Source organism: Plodia interpunctella, chromosome 12 (genome assembly GCF_027563975.2).
Source record: "Plodia interpunctella isolate USDA-ARS_2022_Savannah chromosome 12, ilPloInte3.2, whole genome shotgun sequence".
In the NCBI taxonomy this organism is placed as follows: domain Eukaryota; kingdom Metazoa; phylum Arthropoda; class Insecta; order Lepidoptera; family Pyralidae; genus Plodia; species Plodia interpunctella.
Window position 1 is genome coordinate 889,588 of NC_071305.1, and position 25,278 is coordinate 914,865.

The 25,278-nt window shown below is 34.2% G+C and overlaps 3 protein-coding genes and 1 pseudogene across 3 annotated transcripts in view; 2 read left to right on the forward strand and 2 right to left on the reverse strand.

Moving 5' to 3' along the window:
* The first annotated feature begins 7 nt into the window (after nucleotides 1–7).
* LOC128674371 (uncharacterized) lies at nucleotides 8–2,091 on the forward strand. The gene is made up of 2 exons (XM_053752866.1): nucleotides 8–321; nucleotides 1,165–2,091. The coding sequence occupies exons 1-2, from the start codon at nucleotides 14–16 to the stop codon at nucleotides 2,060–2,062; spliced, it is 1,206 nt and encodes a 401-aa protein (XP_053608841.1). The 5' UTR covers nucleotides 8–13; the 3' UTR covers nucleotides 2,063–2,091.
* LOC128674372 (uncharacterized) lies at nucleotides 338–2,267 on the reverse strand. The gene is made up of 2 exons (XM_053752867.1): nucleotides 2,090–2,267; nucleotides 338–1,140 (listed from the first exon to the last, which is right to left on the reverse strand). The coding sequence occupies exons 1-2, from the start codon at nucleotides 2,265–2,267 to the stop codon at nucleotides 434–436; spliced, it is 885 nt and encodes a 294-aa protein (XP_053608842.1). The 3' UTR covers nucleotides 338–433.
* A 503-nt stretch (nucleotides 2,268–2,770) lies between these two features.
* Nucleotides 2,771–3,990, reverse strand: LOC128674458 (uncharacterized; annotated as a pseudogene).
* An 11,083-nt stretch (nucleotides 3,991–15,073) lies between these two features.
* LOC128674331 (neuroglobin-like) overlaps nucleotides 15,074–25,278 on the forward strand; it is a 57,026-nt gene continuing 46,821 nt past the window's right edge. Inside the window, exon 1 of the mRNA XM_053752826.1 lies at nucleotides 15,074–15,175. The gene's annotated coding sequence lies outside the window, so the exon portion shown is untranslated. The remainder of the gene's footprint in view (nucleotides 15,176–25,278) is intronic.

Consider the following 25,278-nt stretch of genomic DNA (forward strand, 5'->3'; position numbering starts at 1 on the left):
ACACACGTGTGAAATGTCGAATAATAAGAAAAAAAAACTCGTATTGGCCTACTATTTGTACAAGAAGAAACAAAAAGAAATAGAAAAACGTAAAAGGTCATCGTGGGTGCATCCTATATTATTGGAAAGGGAAAAATATGGTGCATTTCAAACTCTTTTTACGCAGTTGGAAGAAGATGAAACTAAATTTTACAATTATTTTCGGATGAAGAAAGAAACCTTTCAACTATTATTAACAGCCATATATGATAAAATAAGACACGAGGATACTGACATGCGTAAATCTATTTCCCCGGCAGAGAGATTAGCCGTTACGATAAGGTATGTTAAAGAGATGTTCAATTTCAAATTATAGAAAAGGGGATTGATTACCTGTATTAATTAAAACAAAATTTAGTAGGTAGTAATTGTTTTATTATACTCAAAAAATAAATTAAGGAGTTTTAGAAAAATCGAAATCGTAATCAGGCGATGTGATTGAACTTAATTCAGTAATAATTGAAGATTGGGAATCATCTTGCTGCATGAGTTCTTGAGGCATCCTGGATGTGGATGGAATGGGTTGTGTTGGTTGATATTCGTGTATCCTGTAGTCGGGTGTAGCCGTAGTGTAGCCTCGATTAATATTGTAATTGTAATTTTGCTGCTGCATGGACGCTTGATTTCTCCGAGTTAAATTTCTCATAACTTTAATGATTTCATATTGGAATTCAACATAATCGTCATCACTATACTTGTCTACAATCGGAGCAATACCTTTGAAAAAACACATACTCTTACTCTTGTCTTCATCTTCAACTGATTTAATTAAAGTAAGCATTTGTCGATCAACTTCGCTACAGTCTGTCTTTCTCTTCTTGCTTGTTTTTGTTAAATCGGTAGTATTGGCTGGTGCGGTAGGGTCATTATTGGTTTGTGAGTCAGTTTCTTTGTTGTGAGATTGTGTGATGTTTTTTTCTGATGTAATACTTGCTTCCGTTGTTCGGCGAGTCACAATTTTACACAAAAAGAGCATTTGATCGTAGAATTTATATTTTCGTAGACTTTTTGCACCAGAGCCGGATTTACATTCCTTAACTTTTTTGTGATATTTCATCCAGTTATCTCTTGCATTGTTCCATTTTTTTATGATATCTTTGCCTAAAAAAGAAAAAATTGTTACAGATATTTAGCTGCAGGGAACACATTTAGTGATCTACATTACAGTTTCAGAATGGGTATAAAAACTATCAGCTGTATTGTACAAGAAGTATTTGAAGCATTGTGGGAAACCCTTTCTCCAATTTATATGAAACTACCATCGGAAGACGAATGGTTAACAATAGCAAAAAATTTCGAGACCAATGCAAATTTTCCTCATTGCTTGGGAGCCATTGACGGAAAACATATTAGAATCATCAAGCCAGAAGAAAGTGGATCAATGTTTTTCAACTACAAGCTCTATTTCTCAATAGTATTAATGGCCGTGGTAGACACAAACTATAATTTTGTTTTTATTGATGTTGGAGCCTACGGCAAAGAATGCGATTCAGCAGTATTTAAAGAAACAGAATTTTGGAAAAGAATAGTAGGCGATAAATTAAATATTCCTCGACCTAAGCAGTTGCCAGGTGCAGGCAGTGAGTTACCTTATGTATTTGTTGCTGATGAAGCTTTCGCTTTACATCAACACGTACTTCGTCCTTACGGTGGGCATCAACTTGACTCAATAAAAAAAATTTTCAATTATCGTCTCACAAGAGCGCGACGCTACGTCGAATGCGCATTTGGTATTTTATCCAATAAATGGAGGATTTTGCATAGACCATTAAATGTTTCAACAGATACTGCTGTTAACATTGTAAAAACATGCTGCTTATTACAAAACATAATTCATAAAGTAGAGGGTATTGCTAATAATGCTACTGACACTGCTAGTTCACACATGGTGTCTACTCTATGCCATTTGCCTCGTTCCCATTCAACACGAGGTAATGTAACAGCAAATATGATTCGTAACAAATATGCAGAGTATTTCATGTCACCAGTAGGGCGTGTACCATGGCAAAATCAACATGCATAAAAATAATGAAAATAAAATGTTACTTACCAAAATCATTTTTTTCTTTCTCGGACATCGTTTCAAAACCTTCATTTAACGCAAGACAAATTTCTCTCCAAGCGGCAAAACTCGACTGTCTATTTTTATAGCACTCTTGGGTTTTGTCCCACAGTACAGGCCTATTTTCAACCAAACTTATTAACAATTCCATGTCAATATTACCCATTTTTAAAAGAACGCAGGTAGACGGCACTCAATTAACAGAAAACAGGCAATACGTCCGGCAGCGTCAACACGCACCAATACACTGGCGTGGATGACCGCCATTTCTTACACCGGACCGGTGTCCGTCGCGCCGAGGGGAAGGGGTGGTGCATCCGGCGTAAATTGTTCGCCGGACCGATGTCCGGTGCATGTACATACATTCATTATAATTCATACACCACCGCGAATCCGGCAAAAAACACGGTCCGTTATCCGGTGAAAAAAACGGACGTCTACAAGCGCTCTTCGTGTATTCAACGCTATCAGGTGATAAATCTACACGCACAAAGACTTTCTTTAGTATTTTCTACCTTGGAAACCTGGCTAGTGTTATGGCCGACTCATGCGTCAGTTCGAGAACGATAACTTAAAAGAGGGACAAGACTGCTCAATTCCTAAGTGATAATCAAATATATTTTTTGTTCACTGTTTGGTACAGTAAACAGCACATGAACCTACCCAAATTCATTGCAAATTCGTCGCTATTAGCGCGCCATAGAGGTTGACTGTACTCTATTCGACGGAAATAATATGTTCATTAGCCTTACATTCAAAGACTTATAGGTACCTTGTAATTGTAGAAATTTAGTTGTAATTGTAATATAAATATTAGAAGCAAAGCTGTTTCGGGGCATATAAGAAATATCGGATTCGTCCCAAATGGCTCCTTAGTAAATTGTGAAACTTATTGGAGGTTAAGCGGAATAGCCGGACCTTTAGGGCGATTGGAAACCCTTCCAGCCTTAGCGCACATGAATAAGTACTTACATATATATATATATATACTCATACGCATACCCTTTATATTTATTCGGTTTGACCTCAAAAGCCTAAATAATAAATATTATAGTAATACATTAATGTCATCGTGCCGACTTGACTTCAAAGTCGTGAATTAGGAATTAGTATGGAAATAAAATGTAACTTAGTCTTAATTCAGGATTCGTAAAGAAAACAATCAATAATTTTACGAAAAAATAGTATTTCATGATATTTTTGTGTATGTAACGGCTTTCTATATACTTTCGTTTTAAAGTTTTCTTTTTGCAATCAGGGTAAATTTTACGGTGTTCTTGTACACAACGTAACAAAAATTGCTTTTGTTCTTCTTTAACTGTGATTAACCCGTGAAAGTCTTGCACCAATTTTACCGCTCTTTCAGCAGTGTCATTTACTGCTATTAGCATTGATAGCTTCAGTTTTGCTTCAAGAAATAAAGAATTATTACACCATGAAGCAGGGCTCTCTCCGAGAAAACTATCATCAATGTTCAAACGAGAGAAAAAAGACTTGCTTGAAGCTGATGTAAAAACTGCAATTTTTTTCTCGTACAACAATCCGTCCAATTCTTCTTTTAAAGGTATGTAGCGCATTTCTTGAGACTAGATACTATCCTTAGACAAATTTGATATAATTTTTTCTTTACTTTCTAGGCTCACCACATCGTCAAAAAGCGATAATACAGATACTTCTTCGGTCAAATACCATAAATGCTGAGTAAACTTCTTCCACATTACTTTTGATATATTTTTATCAATTTTTTCATAAGCTCTCATAGTTTTCAAAAAGCACAGATCTTGGTAAGGTGCTTTAACTGCAGAAATGCACTGAATCCATGGTTTGACATAGGATGAAGCGATGAACAAGCAGATATCAAACAGAGCGTTCTTATCTTTAATAGTAATTAATTAATTAAGAGAGAAATACTTTTTTTATTTTTATATTAGGACAAATCACACAGATTGAGCTAGCCCCAAAGTAAGTTCGAGACTTGTGTTATGGGATGCTAACTCAACGATACTATATTTTATAACAAATACATATATAGATAAACATCCAAGACCCGGGCCAATCAGAAAAAGATCATTGTCCATCATGACCCGATCGGGGATCGAACCCGAGCCTTCTCGGTTCAGTGGCAAGAACCTTGCCACTGCGCCACCGAGGTCGTCAAATAGTAATTTTAAATTGAGAACTAAGTAATAATATTTTTAAGGAATAGATAGCTCTAGCCACCCATCGAGCTTGGTGCAGGCACCGGGGGTCGGATTTTAGTCTTGTTTCCTTCATCTCCGCCTAAAAATATAATTGAGAGCTCTATTACCTCACGATAGTCGTCTATGACAATTGTTTTCGTCAGTTCAGAGCGATAAAACGAAATTAGATCCTCAATTTCACTTCAAGTTTCAGGCACAATGCAGTTTTTGCTCGATAGGTTTCAATTTTGGTATTATCAATATTTTTCCAGCTGTCTCGGAATTTTTTAAATAGGGGGATATCTGGGCTTGTTCACCTGGCTTCGAAGGCTGCTTTGAGTACCAATTCATAGACGTGATGGCGGCAAGCAAAAATAAGAAGATCTTTTGCTCCAAAAGGACACAAGCTCCGTTGAGTCGACCAGTGTTTGAAGCCGTCGTATCACAACAAAGAATTTGTACTCTTTCTTCGAGGTTCCAGTCTACTATTGCGGTCCAGACAGCCTGCGCTTGCTCACTTCCAGTAGAACTCTCCAGACGTGGCACAGATATAAGTCGCTCCTTATCTTCATAAGAAATAATAATTGGAAGAAAAAATAATGCACTCGCGTATCGTAAGATTTTCACTCTCATTTACTTTTAAATTCACTTCGCGGATATTGTAAAACAAAACTGCTAGAACTTGTCCATTAGAGGGAAGTTTTGAACCTGTTATTTTGATGATTTACGTTACCAATTAAATATATTGCACTCTTTTTCGTACTGCGCAATTCAAAACAATTTGATAAATGATGAAATTACTAGAAACACCCGCACTACGATATGTTCGACGATAGTGTGGAGCGGCCTTAAACTAACTTCCAATGCCATGTCAAACGTTACAAGTACTAGGTAACAACTTACTCGAGATCGTGACGCCGTACAAAACAGGTAAGTATACAACTTTGCTGTTATAATTATTTAGGCGTTATACAACATTGCTGTTATAATTATTTAGGTGTTAAACACGCCTAGTCTATTACTAAGAAATAAAACAAATTATCGACGTCAACGGCGGCGTATTGGTCATAACGCCCGCTATCTGGAAGTCCTGGGTACGATTCCTAGCGCAGGCAAATATTTGTACCATTTTTCACAGATATTTTTCTGCGATTTAGCATTTAAAATTCTATCAAAGAATCTTTATGGCTATCTTTATTGACGTTTTTACAATAATAATATTCATGTTATAAGTAAATTATAATTCATTGAACAATGAAGAGAACGAGAGAGGGATACTCTACACTCTAGGGTAATATAATAAAGAGGAACTAGGTACTCAGGAACCAGGAAGCGGTGGTGGTGTAATGGTAAAGACGCCCTTGCCCTTGGATCGAAAGGTCCCAGGTTCGAATTAGGATTCGAACCTATTGCCAGATGAGTTTGTATACCAATCTGACTTATGTAGGTATAGTAGTTTTCATCGACCACCACTTGTTTCCGGTGAAGGAAGAACATTGTGAGGAAACCTGCACACTGGTTGATTATTAACTTGGGTGTGAAATGGAGAAGGCAATGGCAAACCACTCCAATAATAACGCCAAGAAAGTTGTTGTGTGTGTTTCATTCCACGTAATGACCATGACCCTCAGCCATGAGTAATACGACTATGAAGAAGAGGTACTCAACCGATTTCCAAAATTATTTCACAAGTAGAAAGAAAGAAAGAAAACATTTATTTGCCAAAAACATGAGTACAAATATACAAATTGATGTCAAAATGAATTAAACCTACACGTTTTACCGAATATAGGTATGCAAATATAAATAAATAAAGAGGAGCATGCTATCCACTACAAATAACAAAACAAAAAAGAATTATAATGTATACTAGCACTAAATTCTATCAGAGTCTATCATTAAAGAAATCATTTAAAGTATAATAACATTTATCAGTTAATAAAGACTTGAGGTGCTTTTAGGAAGCTAAGTACATTGTTCTTGAATGATATTAGATATAGGTACACATGGGAGCGATATCCCAGGGCGAAGCTAGTATAAAATAATAAATGCGATTGTGTAATAAAGCTCATTCAATCTATAGTTTTCTGGGTCAATCGTTAATTGGGCACACAGGGAAAATGTGGACAGTATTAATCCATAACATACGTAAATTATCAAGAGTGAATTTCTCATTTCTCACTTTGACAGAGTTAATAGGATCATTAGGATACGGTAAATAACTATTTTTAGCCCCTTATACTATTAGAAACACCAGTGAAAAAAATACTGTGATAATGTCTGTCTGTACGCATCATGCAAAAACTACTAAGATAGAACTTATGATGTCTAGGTTAGTAGATAGATTATATAGTATATAGGTTTAATATAACAAATAGCTCGTTTCGAATGTCACCCTCGACTTGAAAAAGTTACAATACACATTCGTATTTCTCGTATAAATTGTATAAAAATCTGACTGAGTCATCTTGCGGCCGACCCAATATTATTATCCGTTACCCGATTATAGGCAATCAATATCGTCCAGACTAGATAATCATATTAAATATTGGCGTATTAAGCTGGCTTATGTGACAAAAATGTTAATTTAAGTAATGTAATATATAATATAATACTAGCTGCGCCTCGGGGCTTCGCTCCCGTGGAAATTTCGAGATAAAAATGAAGAAGTAACAAACATGTCATAAACTTTCGCCTTCGATTTTGTAATGCAAAATTGATACTTATACGATAAATTCTTTAGGGCATTATATCTTTTATCCAGGCACTTTCAATTTAGATCTTAAAATACCTAACACATTGTAAGTTCAATGCTTTTAAAAGATTTCAACAAAGAACTCCCGTGAGAAAATCAGAATACATCATTGTGCTGTTATCTCTAAAGGAAATGAATTGTTCTTTATTACCACAGAAATCGGAATAAATACGTTGGAGTTACTGAAATCTGTAATTATTATAAGAGTGGGCTGCACCGTCGATTTTGACGTTAATTTGAACATGCGGAGAAAAACGCGGAGTGCGTAATTTTGTCTAAAAGTCTAATGTAAAAGCCTACGTCAAAGTTGGGGTGCAACTCTTATATAAAAATGTCAATTTTTTTACAAAAACTTGTATTACTGGTTGCACCATCAGGTTATGTTTATTATTATGTGCTGTCATGAAAACTGAAGCGACGTGGAAGTTGATAAGTTATAACTTTCAAAATTCGATTACAGAAAAATGTGACAGGTGAAACTAAATTAAAACTTGGATATTACACAAATTTAGTTAGCCCCAAAGTTCGAGACTTGTGTTCATCATCATCAATCAGGTCAATCTGTAAAAGATAATTTTCCATCTTGACTGATCGGGGATCGAACACGGGACCTCCAGTGTAGCTATTAGCCCACAGAGGTCGTCAAAAACAGAGGTTGTAAAATTATCAATATATAATAATCAATTTTGTTGCGCCGTTTCTTGTTATCCTCAGCTTTGGAAGCCGGTATTAGTTTTCATAGCTGTTGCTTCCAGTATAGGAAACTAACATGAGAAAACCTGAACACAAAGTGATTGATATTTTCATATATAACGATAGATGTCACTTCTATTTGCCTAAATATTAATATTTCCGTGGCAATTACCATGTTAATCAGCTCATTTCGTCTTTGTTTTACTTGTTCTGTAATTACTTACATTTATATGTTCGGGTTCATAATGGAGTAATTTCTTAGTAATTCAGTTAGATGTTTGCCGATTTGCTCGTTAGTCTGTGGAATATTTCATTGTTTGGAATAAAATGTAAGTATAAAATCTATTTGTAAAGACTTTTCATCATATATATGTTTATAACATATTGGACAAACAAACTTGCGTATAGATATAAAGTTTCATAAGAATCTGAAGCTGTTTAGAAGGAGTATGGTAACTAAAACTGTAACACGAGAATTTTGTATAATACTATTATGAAGAGGTAACCATGAGTTTGTATGTTTAAGTCGGGTAATCTCTAAAACTACCGAATCGATTTCAAAAATTATTTCACCATTAGAAAGGTACATCATCCAAGATTGCTTTAGATTAAATTTTATCTCAAGTTTCCCACGGGAGCGAAGCTCCGGGCAATATCTAGTAAAACATAAAATCAACTAAATGCTCCAATATAACAGCTGAGATCATAATGATATCTCGACCATCACAACAAAGATATCTTTCTAGGTGTAAACGGTGAATGAATCCGTTCATTTGTAAGAATATTGTTAGGACTAACCGCGTTACCCTCTCATAATTTGTAACTGTCATACATCTAACTCCAAGTGGAGCTGTGGTCTAAGTCATGAAGCGGTTACGGATAAAGAATTCAACTTTTTGAGAAAATATGAAGGCTTCATGCCATAGAATAATATCACTAAATCATAGCTATCACGTAAGTAAAACAATAGCATAGTGAAAAATTACGGGTTCGGCTGTAAATGGTAATTGGCTGGCTTACTACTCCGTTGTCGACGCAGAACGATGCCGCTTCAACGTTTTAAATAGATTTGATGTTGATGCATGTGATAGATTAAGTAATATGTAATGTAGGTATATACAAAATAAAATAGCTATTCTACATATGTTACAATAATCAAAACATAATGTTGGTATCATGTTACTGTTTCAAATCTTTATTAACTGATAAATGTTATTATACTTTATATGATTTCTTTAATGATAGACTCGGATAGAATTTAGTGCTAGTATACATTATAATTCTTTTTTGTTTTGTTATTTGTAGTGGATAGCATGCTCCTCTTTATTTATTTATATTTGCATACCTATATTCGGTAAAACATGTAGGTTTAATTCATTTTGACATCAATTGAACATTTGCGTGGAGGCTAGAATGAGTTTGACCACATTATAGCCTCCACGCAATCACAAAAAATGTACTTACCTATTCACACTTGCCCTTAAGACTTGCCCTTCCACTTGTCCCTCAAACCATACCCTAGGTCCTTCCCCCGACATGACATTAGTTACTCGATTGTGTGGCCGTCAATCTCAGCGCTTCCGCAAAAAATGGGTCGAAAAGATGGATCTTTCCAGCCTACGAGTATAATACAGATTGTCTGGATCAAAATATACAAAGGTGTTTAAGAAATAGGTCAAACATAGAATATGTTATAAATGCGAAACTATTAATATAAATGTGAAAGTAAGTTTGTTTCTTTATCTACTCAACCTTCACTCAAACTGTACCTAAACTTCCACTCCAACTTCTTGAATCTTCTTGAAATTTTGCATTATATTTAGTTTGTATTACGGAAAAGGACAATGGTACATTTCATCCCGTAAAAATAATCGTGTTTGTGGGAAATTCACGCGGGCCAAACCGCGTTCAAAATCTAAAGTACCTATGAAGGTAAGGTTAATATAAAGTTTATTAATTATTTATTAATCTAAGGTTTTTTCTGAATAAGCGATTTGATTTGAAGAGGAAACTCTTATACAAACCTTAGATTATAGAAATAAATCCTATGATACAAACGATCTATGTTAACTTTTGCACTCAAGATATTGTTCCATTTCTTTCTAAATTACAGTCTATAATTGACTTCACTATAGAAGTCTATCTTTTCCCATATCGATTGCATGTCGACGACGTTTGTGTTCGCACGTATTTATGAGGCACTTAAGTCGATCGAATTATAAGACAATCTATATAAGTTTTTGTTTAAGTTTTTATATACAGTTGCAGAATGTGGAATTGTCGTTGAGGACTACAATGAACTTAGTAACTACTTTCTAGTCTTGATGATAACCAAATGTTTTTCAGGGATAACACATGCTTTTCCGGGCTATCAAATGCAAAAATAAAACTTCATTATTTCAAAGTAGAATTCTAACTTACAAAAGAACAGTTTTCCTTCTTGGCTATTAGTATTCTTAGCATCGGGGCTCGAGTCCGCTTTCCTACTTTTTACAAGCTTTTATTTAACTTGCAATATACGAGCTATGTACGAATATGTATTCATAAGTACCAGATATCTTCAAACGTATGAGCTGAAACTTCGTACACAGGTTTAGATTGGATGACAAAGCATTATTATTACAATAAGCATCACCTGATCGTGCACCCAGGAACTGCTCCCGACGAGGGTAATCCTTGACGGTTTACTGCACGGATGTCCGTGTAGTAAACCGTAAATTTTTTTCTCACTCATTTTATGCAAAAAAGATTATTTTTTTATACTAGTTCTTATTTTTTCCATGAATAAAACTATGGCTGTAATGTCCAATAAATAAAATACAGTGCGATAAATTTATAGCGACAGTGTCGCCATCTGGTGCCGCAACTATTACCGACCAGACGCGCCAGAGACCAGACTTAAATGAAACCTTTTATGAAAACTGCAAGTTTTAGTCCAATGGGTTTATATGGGGTTTAAATTTGAATTTTCGTAAAAGTACGGACAATTGCCCATTCGTGTAGCCGACCGCTCAACTTTGTAAAGAGATTAAACTTTCGTAATTCAGTTTCAGATTTTACATCACGCGATTGGTACGATGAAAATATTCGTAGAGATGTAGTGTTGGGCGAAAGTTAGGTAAAGGGCTGATTCGACTCTTAATGATGGGTATCGTGAAGGTTTTTTTATTCGTATTTATTTATGACCTGCACATTAACAGCTAAAAGCCAGTACCTAAGTTGCAGACTTGGCCTAGTTCGATTAGATGTAGGTACTAAACTTCACTACAGTTACTAAGTATTCATTATTCCACTAGAGGTATTTCAGTGTATAAAATTTCAGTCTTAAATACCGACAAGAATATATTAGATCTTAAATAAAAAGCAGATATGAAAATAATAGTTTAACAATAGTCATCTAGCAAAGATCAATTTAGCTACTCAACTATTTTACGTCATCCATAGTTCCGGACATAATTATGCTGCACTAAAATTAAAAATATAATACTCGTAATGTAAACTTCCGCACGATGTATGACGTTTGTTTACGTGTTATGACGGTATTGACATACAAACTAAACAAACTGTAGGGCTATGTCGGTAGTTCATTTGTGAGTGTTCTGTTCGAAATCAACGAATGAAACATATATATTTGTATTGTACACATAAAATAGATATATATACAAATTTTACGACTAATCGGTGCAACGGGTTATGCTGGATGAATGGACTTAGTAAAAGATGGCACTCGATAAGAAACAAAAGTTTATTAACGCTTTGTGTATATGTTTATCGTTGGACACAGATATTCCAAACTGATTGGAGACTGTTGCCAACTAACATTTGATTTTGCAACTCTTACCATATACTGCCCTTTGTATTGTACCTCGTCCCTAATCTATTATATTCCCAACTGACACAAATACAGTCCATTCAAGACGGTGTGATAATATTTAATGTACGTCGTTTTGTAACAAAACTTTAGGCGGGGTTCTTCAGGATATTTTCCGGTTTATTCAATTCACTGTATGAGATCACAATAATGGTTATTATTTTAGATTATTTACTATTTTTAGGGACATCGTAAAACTTGAATCTAAATAATGAATGTATTTTGAATGGTCAGAAAGAATTAAAATACTTTGGACGTCAGTGATGCTACTAGGTAATAACATAATTCGAATGAAAATAGTAGGGAAAACCTAAACCAGGAAGGAGGAAAGTATCTTTGCTAATATGCATCAATATTATTATAATTGACGACCTCGGTGGCGCAGTGGTAAAGTGCTGACCGAACCGAGAGGTCCCGGGTTCGATCCCCGGTCGGGTCATGATGGAAAATGATCTTTTTCCGATTGGCCCGGGTCTTGGATGTTTATCTATATATGTATTTGTTATAAAATATAGTATCGTTGAGTTAGTATCCCATAACACAAGTCTCGAACTTACTTTGGGGCTAGCTTAATCTGTGTGATTTGTCCTAATATATTTATTATAATTTTTTTATCAATAGCATTCTCAAGGAGGATTCGCAAGAAGACGCCAGATAGATATGGTTATTTTTTGCGCTGACACCACCCTTCGTGGCGTTGCAGCTCTGAATGTTGAAACGCAAAATACGCAACGCAAGGATGAAACAGAAAAGGACATAGGTACTTAATTTTAAGTCTGGAACAACACACAAAGTTGAAAGTAACGGGCGCATACCTAATGTAATTTGGTCATGTTCAAAAGTTATTCCATAGACGTGCAACCAATTTCCGATCAATATTCATCAGCGAAAACGATGGGTATGTTTCATGAGGGCCGTGTTCATGTATTTATGGCGTCACAGACAGTTCAAATGTAATGTAAAATAAAATGAAATTTTGGCCCGATGATTTATGTTCAGTCATAATGGGGAATTCAGTAAATGGCGAAATAAAGGATTTTAAAAACGATCACGCCTTTTCTCCGAAGCCGTCAATTGACAAATGGTGCGTCTTTTATGTATATTAAAACTAAATGGATGAATATTAAACTTTACTTGTAATGTCAAAAAAGTCCTTTTTCAATAAATCATTGAAAATTATCAAATACAATACGTAACAAAAGCTGTTGCTTGCTATGGGCTATATCATATATAGCCCATAGCAAGCAACAGCTTTTACCATATTTTTTCCAAATTTCATCGAAATCGCCCCAGTGGTTTAGTCGTGAAAGCGTGACAGACAGACTTATGGATAACTAGCTTGCATAAATATAAATAAATCAAACTATATGCATAATAAATTTCATCAAAATCTGTCACGCATTTTATCCGTGAAAATTGCATTGCATTCCCATAGCCGGTGAAATGTATAGAATTAAGTTTTCTTTTAACACCACATTGCAAATAATGTAAAGTTACGTTTTCGCAAATAAATAATTTTTGTCTTTGTCTTTTGACAATTAACAATTCTCCTATATCATAATGTCCTTGAGTAATAAACCGACAGAGGTCCCATTATATCCAAAGGCTTAAAAATTTGCACCTGCAAGCCCACCATCTGTCAGCCAGATGCTGCAGATGCGGCATGCATGCCTTTAAAAGAATTTGTTTTATTGTTACGAGCACTGAGCAGAAACAATATTTTATTTACCTACTTACCTATATATAATTGAACAATTTATTTAATGACTAGTATTTGTTCGCGGCTTCGCCCGCGTGAATTTCTGAGCGTGAGCAGAACAGACGTGGTTTTCATACAAACGTTATGTAGGGGTTGATTTTTGAAAAAAAATGTAGCTTGTATTTGAACAAGGCTCTTTAACTATACTAAGCATACAAAATTTCAGCAAAATCGATCCAGCGGTATAGCGAAACAGACTTTCGTGTTTATAATATTAGATATGCATTTAATAAAATAACTATATATATATATATATTTATCATCTTAATACATTTATTTGAAGATCACATAAAGAAACTAAATTCGAAACTTCATGTTTGAGCACCTAAAACGTGCTTAATAAAATAAATATTACTGAAGTCATTAGCGCTATGTGCTAAGTGATAATACCCGCTTTTCGACAATGGCAAATGGCCGTCAAAAATGATCAGTTTCAAAACGCCCCCTACCAACCTTATATTATTAAAAGCGGGCAAAATTGGACAATTTGAAATCGTCCAACTTTGCCCGCGTATAGTGTAAACTACACTATCTCTGAAAACCTTGGGTTCTGGGCACATTTTCACGCGTTACTTACGTCACTGGTTTGAGTATTGGTGCGAGCGAAACAGAGCTATCCTGAAGGCTAGAGTGAAAGGGATGAAGGGAGAAAGCCTTGACATAGAGTAATTGATTTTACAGAAGTGAAGCTGTGTTGATTGAGGTTTGTAGCCAAGGGGAATATATTTACACGAGCAATTTGGTGATTTACATTATTCCTTTCTGTCATTTCATTAAACATTAAAGTTTGAATTATTCTCATTAATTATAACCACAAAATGTATATAAATAAATACCTGTTACACTAAAATCCAAAACTTATTAATTTAATAAAAACTAGATTTTATATGTTTCTAAACGCACAGAACAAATAACCAATCTCACTTTTACACTATTGTCCTCCCTATCTGATGAGAGGGATAATAATCGCGTATCACTAATACGAAACAAAAAATAATGAGCTGCCTAATTACTACATTTTACGACCAATTAAACACGGAGAGAAACAATAGAAATAATTGGTAGTAACGTTATTTATGTGTACGATTGTTCGGTCGCAGTTTATTGAGTATTAAATGAACACATGGATTATTGCAGCTAAAAATATAATCCATAAAGTAAATTAACTTTGATGTCTCTGATTGAGTTTTTTATAATGTTGTTATACAATGGTTGTCTATTTTCTTTTGATTATTAATCATTTGTTTGTATTTCTATATGTTGAAAATACTAAAGTGTTCTTAGTTAAAATCTGAAATTTATATAAATATAAAATAGTTGGTAATGAGTTATTTGAAACACTGAATAAATGATTTGATTTTGACTTTGATTTTGATTTTGACGAATAAAAAGTTTAAAAGAATTTAAAATTGTCTGCTAAATAATCTAAGAAAATAATGTTTATCGTGACAGTAGAATAAAGCAATATTATCTAATTAATTTCAATTTGAGTTTCATTGTATTCTAAAAACCAACAGCGCATATTTGTGTACCTACGCAACGCCATTATAACATTAAATTAATTACAACATTCACACATGCATAATTCAGTGATTCTTGGATAAATCTCGAAATTATAGCCAAGGACGGAATTCAAAGCCTTAATTCAATTTATTAGCATAATGTCTCTCTGTAATTTTCCCGGTTGCTTAGTCTATGGCGGGTCATATTCCCCAGTCGCTGCCGAGCGTTCGCCGTGGTAGCCGTACTGTTAATAATTTCAGTGTTGTGTTTGTGAAGTGTAGTGTTTTCTTGTCTTGGATTGTGATTGTCTATGGTAAGTACATATTTTATTAATTTTATGACGCTTCTTTCTGTATTTTCCAGGTTTATATCATTATTGTGAGAAGTGAAATATTTCATTAAGTTGGTTGCATCAAAATGTTGGTCAATATTATTTCGTATTTCGCATTAAGTATTGATTTTGAAATGACTTTTTATGGCTTCCGATGTTCTGAATGAAAGAAGTATATTAATATTTTTTTTTGTTATTACATTTATGTGACAAATACAAATATGTACTTATTTGTAGTCTTTTTAACCGAAACCTATGAAACGACTGGTCTTTTTTAAAAGGTACTTCTTTTAAAAGGTCTTTTTAATACATACTAAATAATTATGTAAATTAATAATTTATTATTTTTTTACATTTGTAATAATAATTAGCAACACTACACGGAATCATAAAATCGGACAATGTAAAGAAGACAATATTTCATACACATGAAATTATTTTCTAGAATAAGAAAACAGTTGGATGGATCATCATCATCAGGAGAGTGAGTGGACACCCCCATTCATATTGTTCTGAAGTGGTGACGATTATGCCCGTCTGTGAACCAAATGTCCGAGGTTCAATCTACTCGTGTTTCGTGATTTTCTATATTATGACACACGTATGGTCGTTTTGATCGACTACCAAGTGATACCCAGTGGTAGTCGATCCTGTAAAGTGAAACATCTTGAGGAAACCTGCTCTCCAGTTGATGACTATCAACCACTATCTGAAATGGATAAGTTATCGGCACTATTTTATCTATATAACATGGCATTTTTATTGTAAAATATTTCTTATAATGATTGTTTGTGCCAAAATAAATTTTAAAAAAGGCAACGACAAGTTTGTCGTTGGTACGAGTAGGTATAATAGCAATAAATTAAAAACTATTAATAATGCCAGGAAAATTGGTGTTTCATTTCGCGTAAGGATCACGTACCTCAGCCATGAGGAATCCTGACTTCCTAACTAGATTACGATGGGGATGTCCGATCGATTTCGATCATGGCGGCTACTTAAATAATTTTTTACTCGTTGGTGTGCTCGGCGCTTGTGTAGCTAATCCATGGAATTAGTAAGTACTCTGACGAATTACTTACTAAATCCATGAGTTAATCATATCTCTTCTCTAAAACCAACGTCAGACATTGGACATTGACAAAAATACTGATCACTCACGTGTGATTATCGACGGAAATGTCGACTATAGTTTCAATCTAGCAGACCTTTTTAAGACAAGTGACGAATCACGGGTTCTTATGGAAACTTTTTCTTGTACTTAAGATCGTTTTGAAAATTTTCATACACGTAATGAAGATTACGGAAAAGAATTCATCCATTCATCCTGAAAAGAAAAACTGTTCCGGTAGGAAAATCACGCGGGTGGAGGCGCAGGTAAAAGCGATTATAAGAAAGGATCTAAATAACGATAATAATGTTCTAGGATTTAAATGTGAAATGATACCATGTTTTTCAGAGAAAGTATGGCTTTTAGTAATTGAGAACATTCAAGTATGTAATGAAATATGGATTTAATTAAATACTTAATAATCCACAATAAACACTTGGTACCTATCCAATTAAACCATTGAACACTTCCATACCGACATTTATAATTGCGAAAGTCTGTAATCATAACAAGCTATGAAAAAGAACTTATAATTGTGGAAAAAAATATAAATCCTAATTCTAACTAATATTATAAATCGTTCGTTTGTTTGTTAAGAGGTAACACGCTCTATCTACTCAACCAATGTTCATGAAATTTTGCATAGGTACATGTAGTTTGATGTATGCGAAGCCGCGGGCAAAAACTATTATTCTGTATCAAAGTTAGATAGTCTATTCTATGTTTTCTCCATAATCTATACAATCTAAAACGTCGAATATTCTGGCTCTTACTTTAAATTGAACTTAATTAATGGACTTCAGTTTTAAGTATAACTCATTGCTCAGATGAGCTTGGTAGATTATTTAATATTTAGGCACCAAATCGATATGCTATCGAAGATTGTTCTTGTCTTGTAATTAATATTATAAGTACCTACACTGTCTTGCCGACAGACGGGTGGACAGAAGAATTTTAGTAATAGGGTCTCGTTTCACTATTTGGCTACAGAACTCTAAAAAAATTTTACTATATTGATTTATATCTTTAAAAAAGTGTAAATTTTTCATCAAAAAAATATGTTTTGTTATAAATATTAAACAGCCGTTGTAAACGAAGAAGATTTATCTTCTCAACAAAACTGTTTTGAAACTTAAAACCAATTTGCGTTTGTGATGTAAATATTATTTCCACTATTGTGTTGATTATATTTTGAATATTCAACAGTATTTGAGCGACAAAGACAAAAAATAGAGGTTGTAGATGAGACTTCAATTTTTTTGATAAATATATTTTTTATAAATAACTTAAAAAAACAAGTTGGCCGTTAATGTTGCAATTGGATTGCTTATATCGATGATTAAAAGGCGATAATTACCAAGCGACAAATCATATCATTTATTCAGAAATTTCGACCTTCACAGACACTTTTTCACGTCAATACAATGTGAATACAACTTACACCACAGCGTTTAAAAGTATAAAATTGTTGAAAAAAATTCATAACTATTCTAATGTTAGTCATATCTGTTTGATATCAACGAATTTTAAATACAATACTGGCATTTAAATATAAAGATTATTCCTTATAATGTTGTTATTCATAATCGTATTTCTCATGGCTGAGGGTCGTTAATTTAAAACAATTAAACACACACGGCAACTTTCTCGGCATTGGTAATGGAGTGGTTTGCCATTGCCTTCTCCATTTCGCACACAAGTTAATAATCAACCAGTGTGCAGGTTTCCTCATGATGTTTTCCTTCACCGGTAGCAAGTGGTGGTCGATGACCTGGGACCTTTTGATCCACAGGCGGGCGTTTTAACCGCTTCGTACCATCACCATACCTGGCATAAAAGCTTCATACCACCATATGTAATAACATACGCACTATCAGGTACTGCAATGTGCGAGAGAAGGTAGACAAATTGTAGGATAATGTCCCGAAAGAGACACATGAGTATGCAGCTAAACATAGAACTTGATTGAAATGTCAATCAAGCCCTGTGCAGCTTGTAAAACCAATTTGCATCCGGTGAAGGAAAAATTGAATGTAGAAATGGAAAACTGGCTATGCGTTCAGTTCCGCGATGGTTGAACACATGCGTCAACTCGTGGAGCTTGTTCACGAGTTGACGTAGGGTAAATTAATATATTATGTCAGGACAAATCACACAGATTGAGATAGCCCCAAAGTAAGATCGTAACTGTGTTATGGGATACTAACTCAACGATACTATATTTCATAACAAATACATTATGTAGGTATATAGATAAACATCCAAGACCTGGGCCAATCAGGAAAAGATCGTTTTCCATCATGACCCGACCGGGGATCGAACCCGGGACCTCTCGGTTCAGAGGCAAGCACTTTACCACTGCGCCACCGAGGTCGTCTACTAAATTCGTATACTTATATATTGCTATTGTTGGGTATATTTTTATACGTATATAAACATAGATTATATGTGCTTAAGAAGACATAAAAGCTAGTCATTTCCAACATAAACGCTTTCCGCTGTCTTCACCTGTATAACGTGAATAAGTAATCCTAACATATAACCTAATCCTTACTAATATTATAAATATTGAAGTAAGTTTCTTCTTGAAGTTTTGGATACATGTAGTTTGAAGTATCGAAAAGGACATAGGGCACTATTCATCCCAGATTGTATACTACAATTTTTTTTTTTTCCTAATATAAAAATATTCACCTTGAAAAATTTGTAATATTCTCAGCAGTGATCGTTCCAAAATACTAGTGATTTTTAGTTTTGACAAAATATTAACTTGAAATATGCCATTGAAGGTGTAAATTCTGAATGAATAAATAGTAAATAGGTACATTGACATTGCATTTATCTAGAAGACGTTAGTTCTGTATTTTCTTTAACTTATGGCTCCACCGAATTTTCAGTAGAACTAATGGGGTCCTTCATATCTGAATAGGCACCAAATTGTTATTTAAATTCGAATAAACACTCGTCGGCGAGTTAGTTCCAGTTTTACCTGCGAAATAGGACTAATTTATTAGGCATTTCATATTTATTTATTTCGAATTCGGAAAACCAATCAATATTTCAACCTACTTCGATAAAAGAAGTAGTATAGCCGGGTCTTACACTTTTATTATAACAGCATATGTATGGGTAAATTGAATACAATTTATCATGGCAATAGGTGTCTTATGATCCAAATATCGTATGGGATCTCCTCGAATTTTGTATGGGTTTAAAATAAAAATTATAGATTGTAACTTATAACACATCGGAAGGATACAAGTTCAGAATATATTTGTCGATATCACATCGACAAATATATTCTGAACGTCTTACGTGCTTACATAAAAAATATGCCTCCTGACGCGTCTGTTTTTTTGTGCGCTATAAACTCAAAATCTATCGGACGGATTTTTGTACGGTTTTCACCTATAGATAGTGAGATTCCTGAGGCATATTTAAGTGTATAATTTATTATGGTTTGCACTAGCGAAACCGGGACTAGCCGCTTGTATATATTATAAATACATATTATATCCTAACTTATATTATAAATGTGAAAGTGAGTATAAAAAATATTGTTACTAAGTTTGTTCGCTCTATTTACTCAATCTTCGTGAAATTTTGCATACATGTAGTTTGAAGTACATAGAAGGACACAGTATCATCCCTGAAATATAACTGCTCCCGTGGGAAATCACGCGGGTGAACCACGGGAATAAGCTAGTATATTACTTGTATGACAAATAGGGTAAGAAACAATACTTGACAGTAAAAATAATTGGGCAAAATTTTGACGAAAAATTACAACACAGTTGTACCCTAAGCAAAGACAAAGCAATCTCGTGAAGCAGTATGAAAAATGCGGCTTTTCATTTAAATTTGATCCGTTGCAGGCAGCTGCAGTTTTTGCATATTCATAGTATTTCGGAGTCGAAATATGTAAACGAACAAACGTACCTTTGATCTTTTTTTTACTGTTTTGAGTACACAGATTTCTGTTTATTCGAACTTCAAATAAATCTAGTATTTATTTGAAGTACGAATAAGAACTAGCAGGAGAAAAAACTAGTAGGTCTATCCGGGATCTCGAATTGGTATTATTTTAAAACTTGAACTGGGTAATATATTAAAATTATTCTAGAAAACAATTTAAATTTCATAATTTAAAAATCTTTATAAATTTATTTAATATAGTTACTGCATTAATTCAAAAAGTTTGTTAAAGTGAAGATATTTTGTGTTCATTTTGCGAAATTCTTATGAAGACCTTAATCGGTGCATTGACTCGATCCATCCAATATCTTCAATTCAATTACGTTCTGAGAACAGTCAAATGGCCGTGATAAAGCGAGGGACGCCGAAATGATATCGTTATGCAAATTCCCATTGGTCTGGTAAACAATATTTTCATTTCGGGGTCGGGTAACTGCCTTTGTGATTTAGTAGCAGAATGACAGGGGTTCGAATCATACATTCACTTCATGAAGAAAAAGCAGAGATGATGACCAATGGCCACTTCTCTAGCAAAAGTTGGCGATAGGTACGACGCACGGCAATTTTTTAAAAATAAAATAATTTCATTCGTTTTAGTTAATGGGTTATTTTCCATCTAGCTAAACGAGATTCTTATTTCTATTGTTAAAGACGAAACCAATGTAGCTTGTATGCTTTGTTGTATGACAGTGATAACCTGGAGACCCCAATTTTGGACTCAAAAGGCATAGTTGATTTTTAACTAAATTGGTCTGTTAGATTTTGCGTAATGCGCGTTCGAACTGACAGATGGAGAATTTTTTATAAAATTGCAGACTTGTAGGTAATCTATAGAGCATCTGTAGAGATAAGTCCATTCCACTAAGAATTTCCATAAAATATTCAATGTACAAATTTGACCCATAATCAGTTTTATTATATATGTAATATTGATAAAGGTTCCCTTGGAATATTCACGTGCACTTCATCCTCAATTTCAAGCCAGACTTAGGCCCAAAAACTTGCGGATTGAACCCAAAAATTATTATGCTAATTCAATGTTTTTATTGCGTCTGTCTGAGACCGTGTTACCTAATGCGGTGTAATAATTTGCCGCCATTTTGATATTGAATTTCCTAAGCGATTACGGTCTGCTCTGTCAAATGACAGGTCTGCTCTGTCAGGAGCAGACCGTAATCCAAAAGACGATTTAATAATATTGCCTTTATATTTTTTGGAAGCATTTGCCGTTTCAAGGCTAAAGCGCGCTCATAATTACAAATATGCATAAAGACTAAGTTGTATTGAAAGAAGTCGTACCTAAGACTACTTTCACCATAAAATGGGCGAGTGATATAATAAAAGTCGCAGGTTGTGCATGGATGAGAGAGGCACAGGACAGAGGAGGGTGGCGTACGCGCAGGGAGGCCTATGCTCTGCTGTAATGATGATGTTGATGACATTTTTGTGCCAGTAGTTTTGTGAGAAATAACTATAAATATTGACGAGAAAAAGTGCCTGTGAAGGTCTAATTTCTGAATAAATGATTTGAATTTGATTTGAATTTGAATTTTTACCAATTTTTTGTTAATTAATGTGTGCATTAATTTCCATTTGCCATTGATATTGCCATATGTCAGGTAGTAATTCAGAAATGGTGATGGTTACGAGTAATCTTTACGTGATTATGTTGTGATGTCATTGGTTTCCGCCTGTATGCAGAATTAGCTATTCTTCAAATTTTTTCTTAAGTCAAAAACAAGCTTGTATGATAGTAATTATCGTGTTTAATTATTGAAATGAGTCCGTATCAGAAGAACAATATAGTTAAATGCATTTATGAGTTGATTGACAAGAAAGCAAAAGGACATAATATTAAAACTTCTGAAATTTAAAATCGTCGTATTAGTAAATACCTTCATAAATTTTATTGATTACCCAGTCGAATAGCCAATTATAATTTCAAGCAGTGTTTTTGTAGAGTACTACAAAAACACTGCTAGTTTAAATAGAGCACTGAACTGAAATTTTCCAGCTACACAGTCCAAATACGTACAAAATACGGAGTGAAACACTCCGTGTGGGGTTAGCGAAACCTCATTTCCTAAATTGTGATTCCGATGTAATGTAATACTGGAAAAGTCATTCCATTTAAACCTTATTTTACTGAAAATTGATAGAAAGTTTTAATCTGACTAAAAAATATAGTTAGCACAGTAAATAATTTCTATCGATTTTATAGAGCTCAAGAATGCGAATTCTGTGGTTTGAACAAACCTTTGCAACGTTTCATAAGAATATTTCTTTATTGATATGATATCAATATAAAAGGAAAGTTATTAGTCGTAAAATTGAAGTTATTTCGAAGAAGTCAAAATTCTTGTTACAAATTCAATACACTTTATTCATCTTGGATTGATATAAATCACTATATATAGGAATGTAATAACTAATTAGTCGACGTAAATACTTATATGTCCTGTCTATGAATTTACATCTGTGGTTTTGGCACGTTTCGTTCCATATACCTTTCGGTGTAACGTTCGCGTGAATTTCAATTTTCCAACTCGACGACTGCCGAAACGACACGAGTCAGTTAATCAGAGGCGGATCTGTTTATCTCATGCCCGCTCCACACTGTCGTCGAACAGTTGTGCAAACTATGGCGGGTTCGGTATACATTGCTGGTTTTTCATTGCGGTAAATAAAATCACTCGTATAATAACTACGCAATGTTCACGCATTCGCGTCGGCGTGTGTCTGAGTTCGCCGACAGTGTGGAGCTGGCGTCACACCTTAGAGTTTTTACGCTTGATTTGAGTTTATTATTTGGAGATTTTAGGATAGTACTACATATTAAGAGAATAATTTTCGTTGGATTTTTATCAACTGCTAACGAATGAAATGAATGAATGAATGAACGTGCTCTTTAGTTGATGGTATCCTGAAAACTTATTCGCTCTTTATTATACTGAAATGAAATGATTTTATTCCCGGGCATGATGCCACGAAGTGCGAGGCTAGCTTAAAACAACTTTTAAAATTGGAACATTCGTTGTCGAAAACGGTTTTGAAAACTTATCAAATTTTTTCAAAAGCAGCGACGACACACCACCACAGTAACGTCTACTTAAGTATATAAGTTTGCTCTTCGGTGCGCTGTACTTACCCCATTTATTGGATGTTGTTATGAACTTGCACGTGTATTTGGTACATCCTCGCTCGAGCACGTATTGTGAAGTTTTCAGCAAACTCGATTACAAAGACAAAGTTCGGGTTGTATAACGGATTAAACTTTGTCACACCCTTGTAACTTGTAAGCGTAATCAAAATTGTTCATTATCTTAACACGGAGGTGTTTGGTAATCGCAGGAATGTATCCTCTCCCTATCTATTAATTTATGTACATACTTTATAAGCGTAATTTAATAATGATACTCACAAATACGAAATTAAGGGTGAGTTGCACCGTTAACTTTGACGTTAAATTTAACGTGCGCAGAAAAACACAAAATGCGCCATTTTGTCTAAACGTAAGCGATGCACCGGCTGAAATCAACGTCAATTGACGGTGCAACTCACACTAAGTACAATGATACATTTCTATAGATTCCATTCCAGTAGAATCGTGAAAGAAAACTGGAAAAAGGAGGCATTGGTCATGCATGAGTTCATTCATTCGAAAAGGGCGTGAAAAGGTTCATTCAATGGGATGGCGATGACCACATACCATCAGGTGGGCCTTATGCCTGTCGGCTTGTTCGGTACTATAAAAAAAAATTAAAATAACACCAAGGAAAATTGATTTAAAACAGTTCAATTTAGTCATGTAATAAATCGTGACTGGCCATTACCTCGACCGTGCTGAATAGTGTTTTAATGCCGATATTTACTGCAATTTTATCTATAAATTACTGCCCCTGTTTAACATACCTTCCCTTTCATCATAACCAGATTTATTGTCTCCGCTTCGAATTCTGAAATAATAAATGTTTATGTCTGTATCCATGACACCATTAGAAAAGTAATTCTAGCCTCGAGCGTTTCTTACACTGCCAGTGTCTTCGGATACATTCGCGACTGTGTATCCCGGAGGTCAGCGTAAAAAAAAAACCTTTAAATTTTGATGATTCAAATGTCAACACTCACTTAAAAATCCGAGCGCCATCATAAACTGGACAAGTACTTCATTCTCGATACCAGAGTGAAACAATAAGTTTTTTATTATATTGATATTAAAATGCCACAAAATCCGTATTTACCTATATCAGTCAATCTGAAGCATTCTTATATATAAAAAAAGTAATGTTTTCCGCGAGCAAATCCAAAAATTTACATAGTAAACGGGCATCCATCATTCATGCTGTGAAGAGATCCATTTAGTTGGCAGCACAGAATTTTGAATATTAAGCAAAATAGAAGTGCCATATGCTGAATTTTATATGTAAAGTTTTTGATTTCTGAAAACAATTATATGGTAATTGAAATTTATATTTTGATCGAACAAAAATTCTATGCGTACTGAGTGAATAATCTAATGATCTTCAGAAAACATTCAGAGATTTATGTTAAGCGAAGACTTGATGACATGTTTATGCCACTTATATTTCTCTCAGCGTATTTCCAATTGAATTCCCAAATGGTACGCCCAGAAAGGAAAGCTATTTTCAAGATTTCGCTGTGGTTTCTAAACAATTCTCTTTAGGATTTGAGAATGCTGATGTTGCCTAATAGTCACGGCAATTTATCCCTGAGGTACGATGTATCTGTTGGGGCATATATAATTATTGTATTCTAGGACGAAAACCATATGTTGCTATATATATATATATATATATATATATATATATATATATATATATATATATATATATATATCTCATCTTCACCCATTCCCTGTTAATGTGGAATAGTCAAATAAAGGTAACAAGCGCTTCAATCTATGCCACTTCTATTTCTATATTGTTCTAAATTCTGTGATTGGCAGCCCAGTATCTGTTTCTGTTTCCATTGCAAACCA

Bases quoted from the DNA above. Each gene is read 5' to 3' on its own strand.
- LOC128674371 (XM_053752866.1), top strand. From the start codon at position 14: ATGTCGAATAATAAGAAAAAAAAACTCGTATTGGCCTACTATTTGTAC. The intron at 322-1,164 runs GTATGTTAAAGA...AAATTGTTACAG, and splicing joins AGATTAGCCGTTACGATAAG to ATATTTAGCTGCAGGGAACA.
- LOC128674372 (XM_053752867.1), bottom strand. From the start codon at position 2,267: ATGGGTAATATTGACATGGAATTGTTAATAAGTTTGGTTGAAAATAGG. The intron at 1,141-2,089 runs GTAAGTAACATT...TTTCTTTTTTAG, and splicing joins GAAAGAAAAAAATGATTTTG to GCAAAGATATCATAAAAAAA.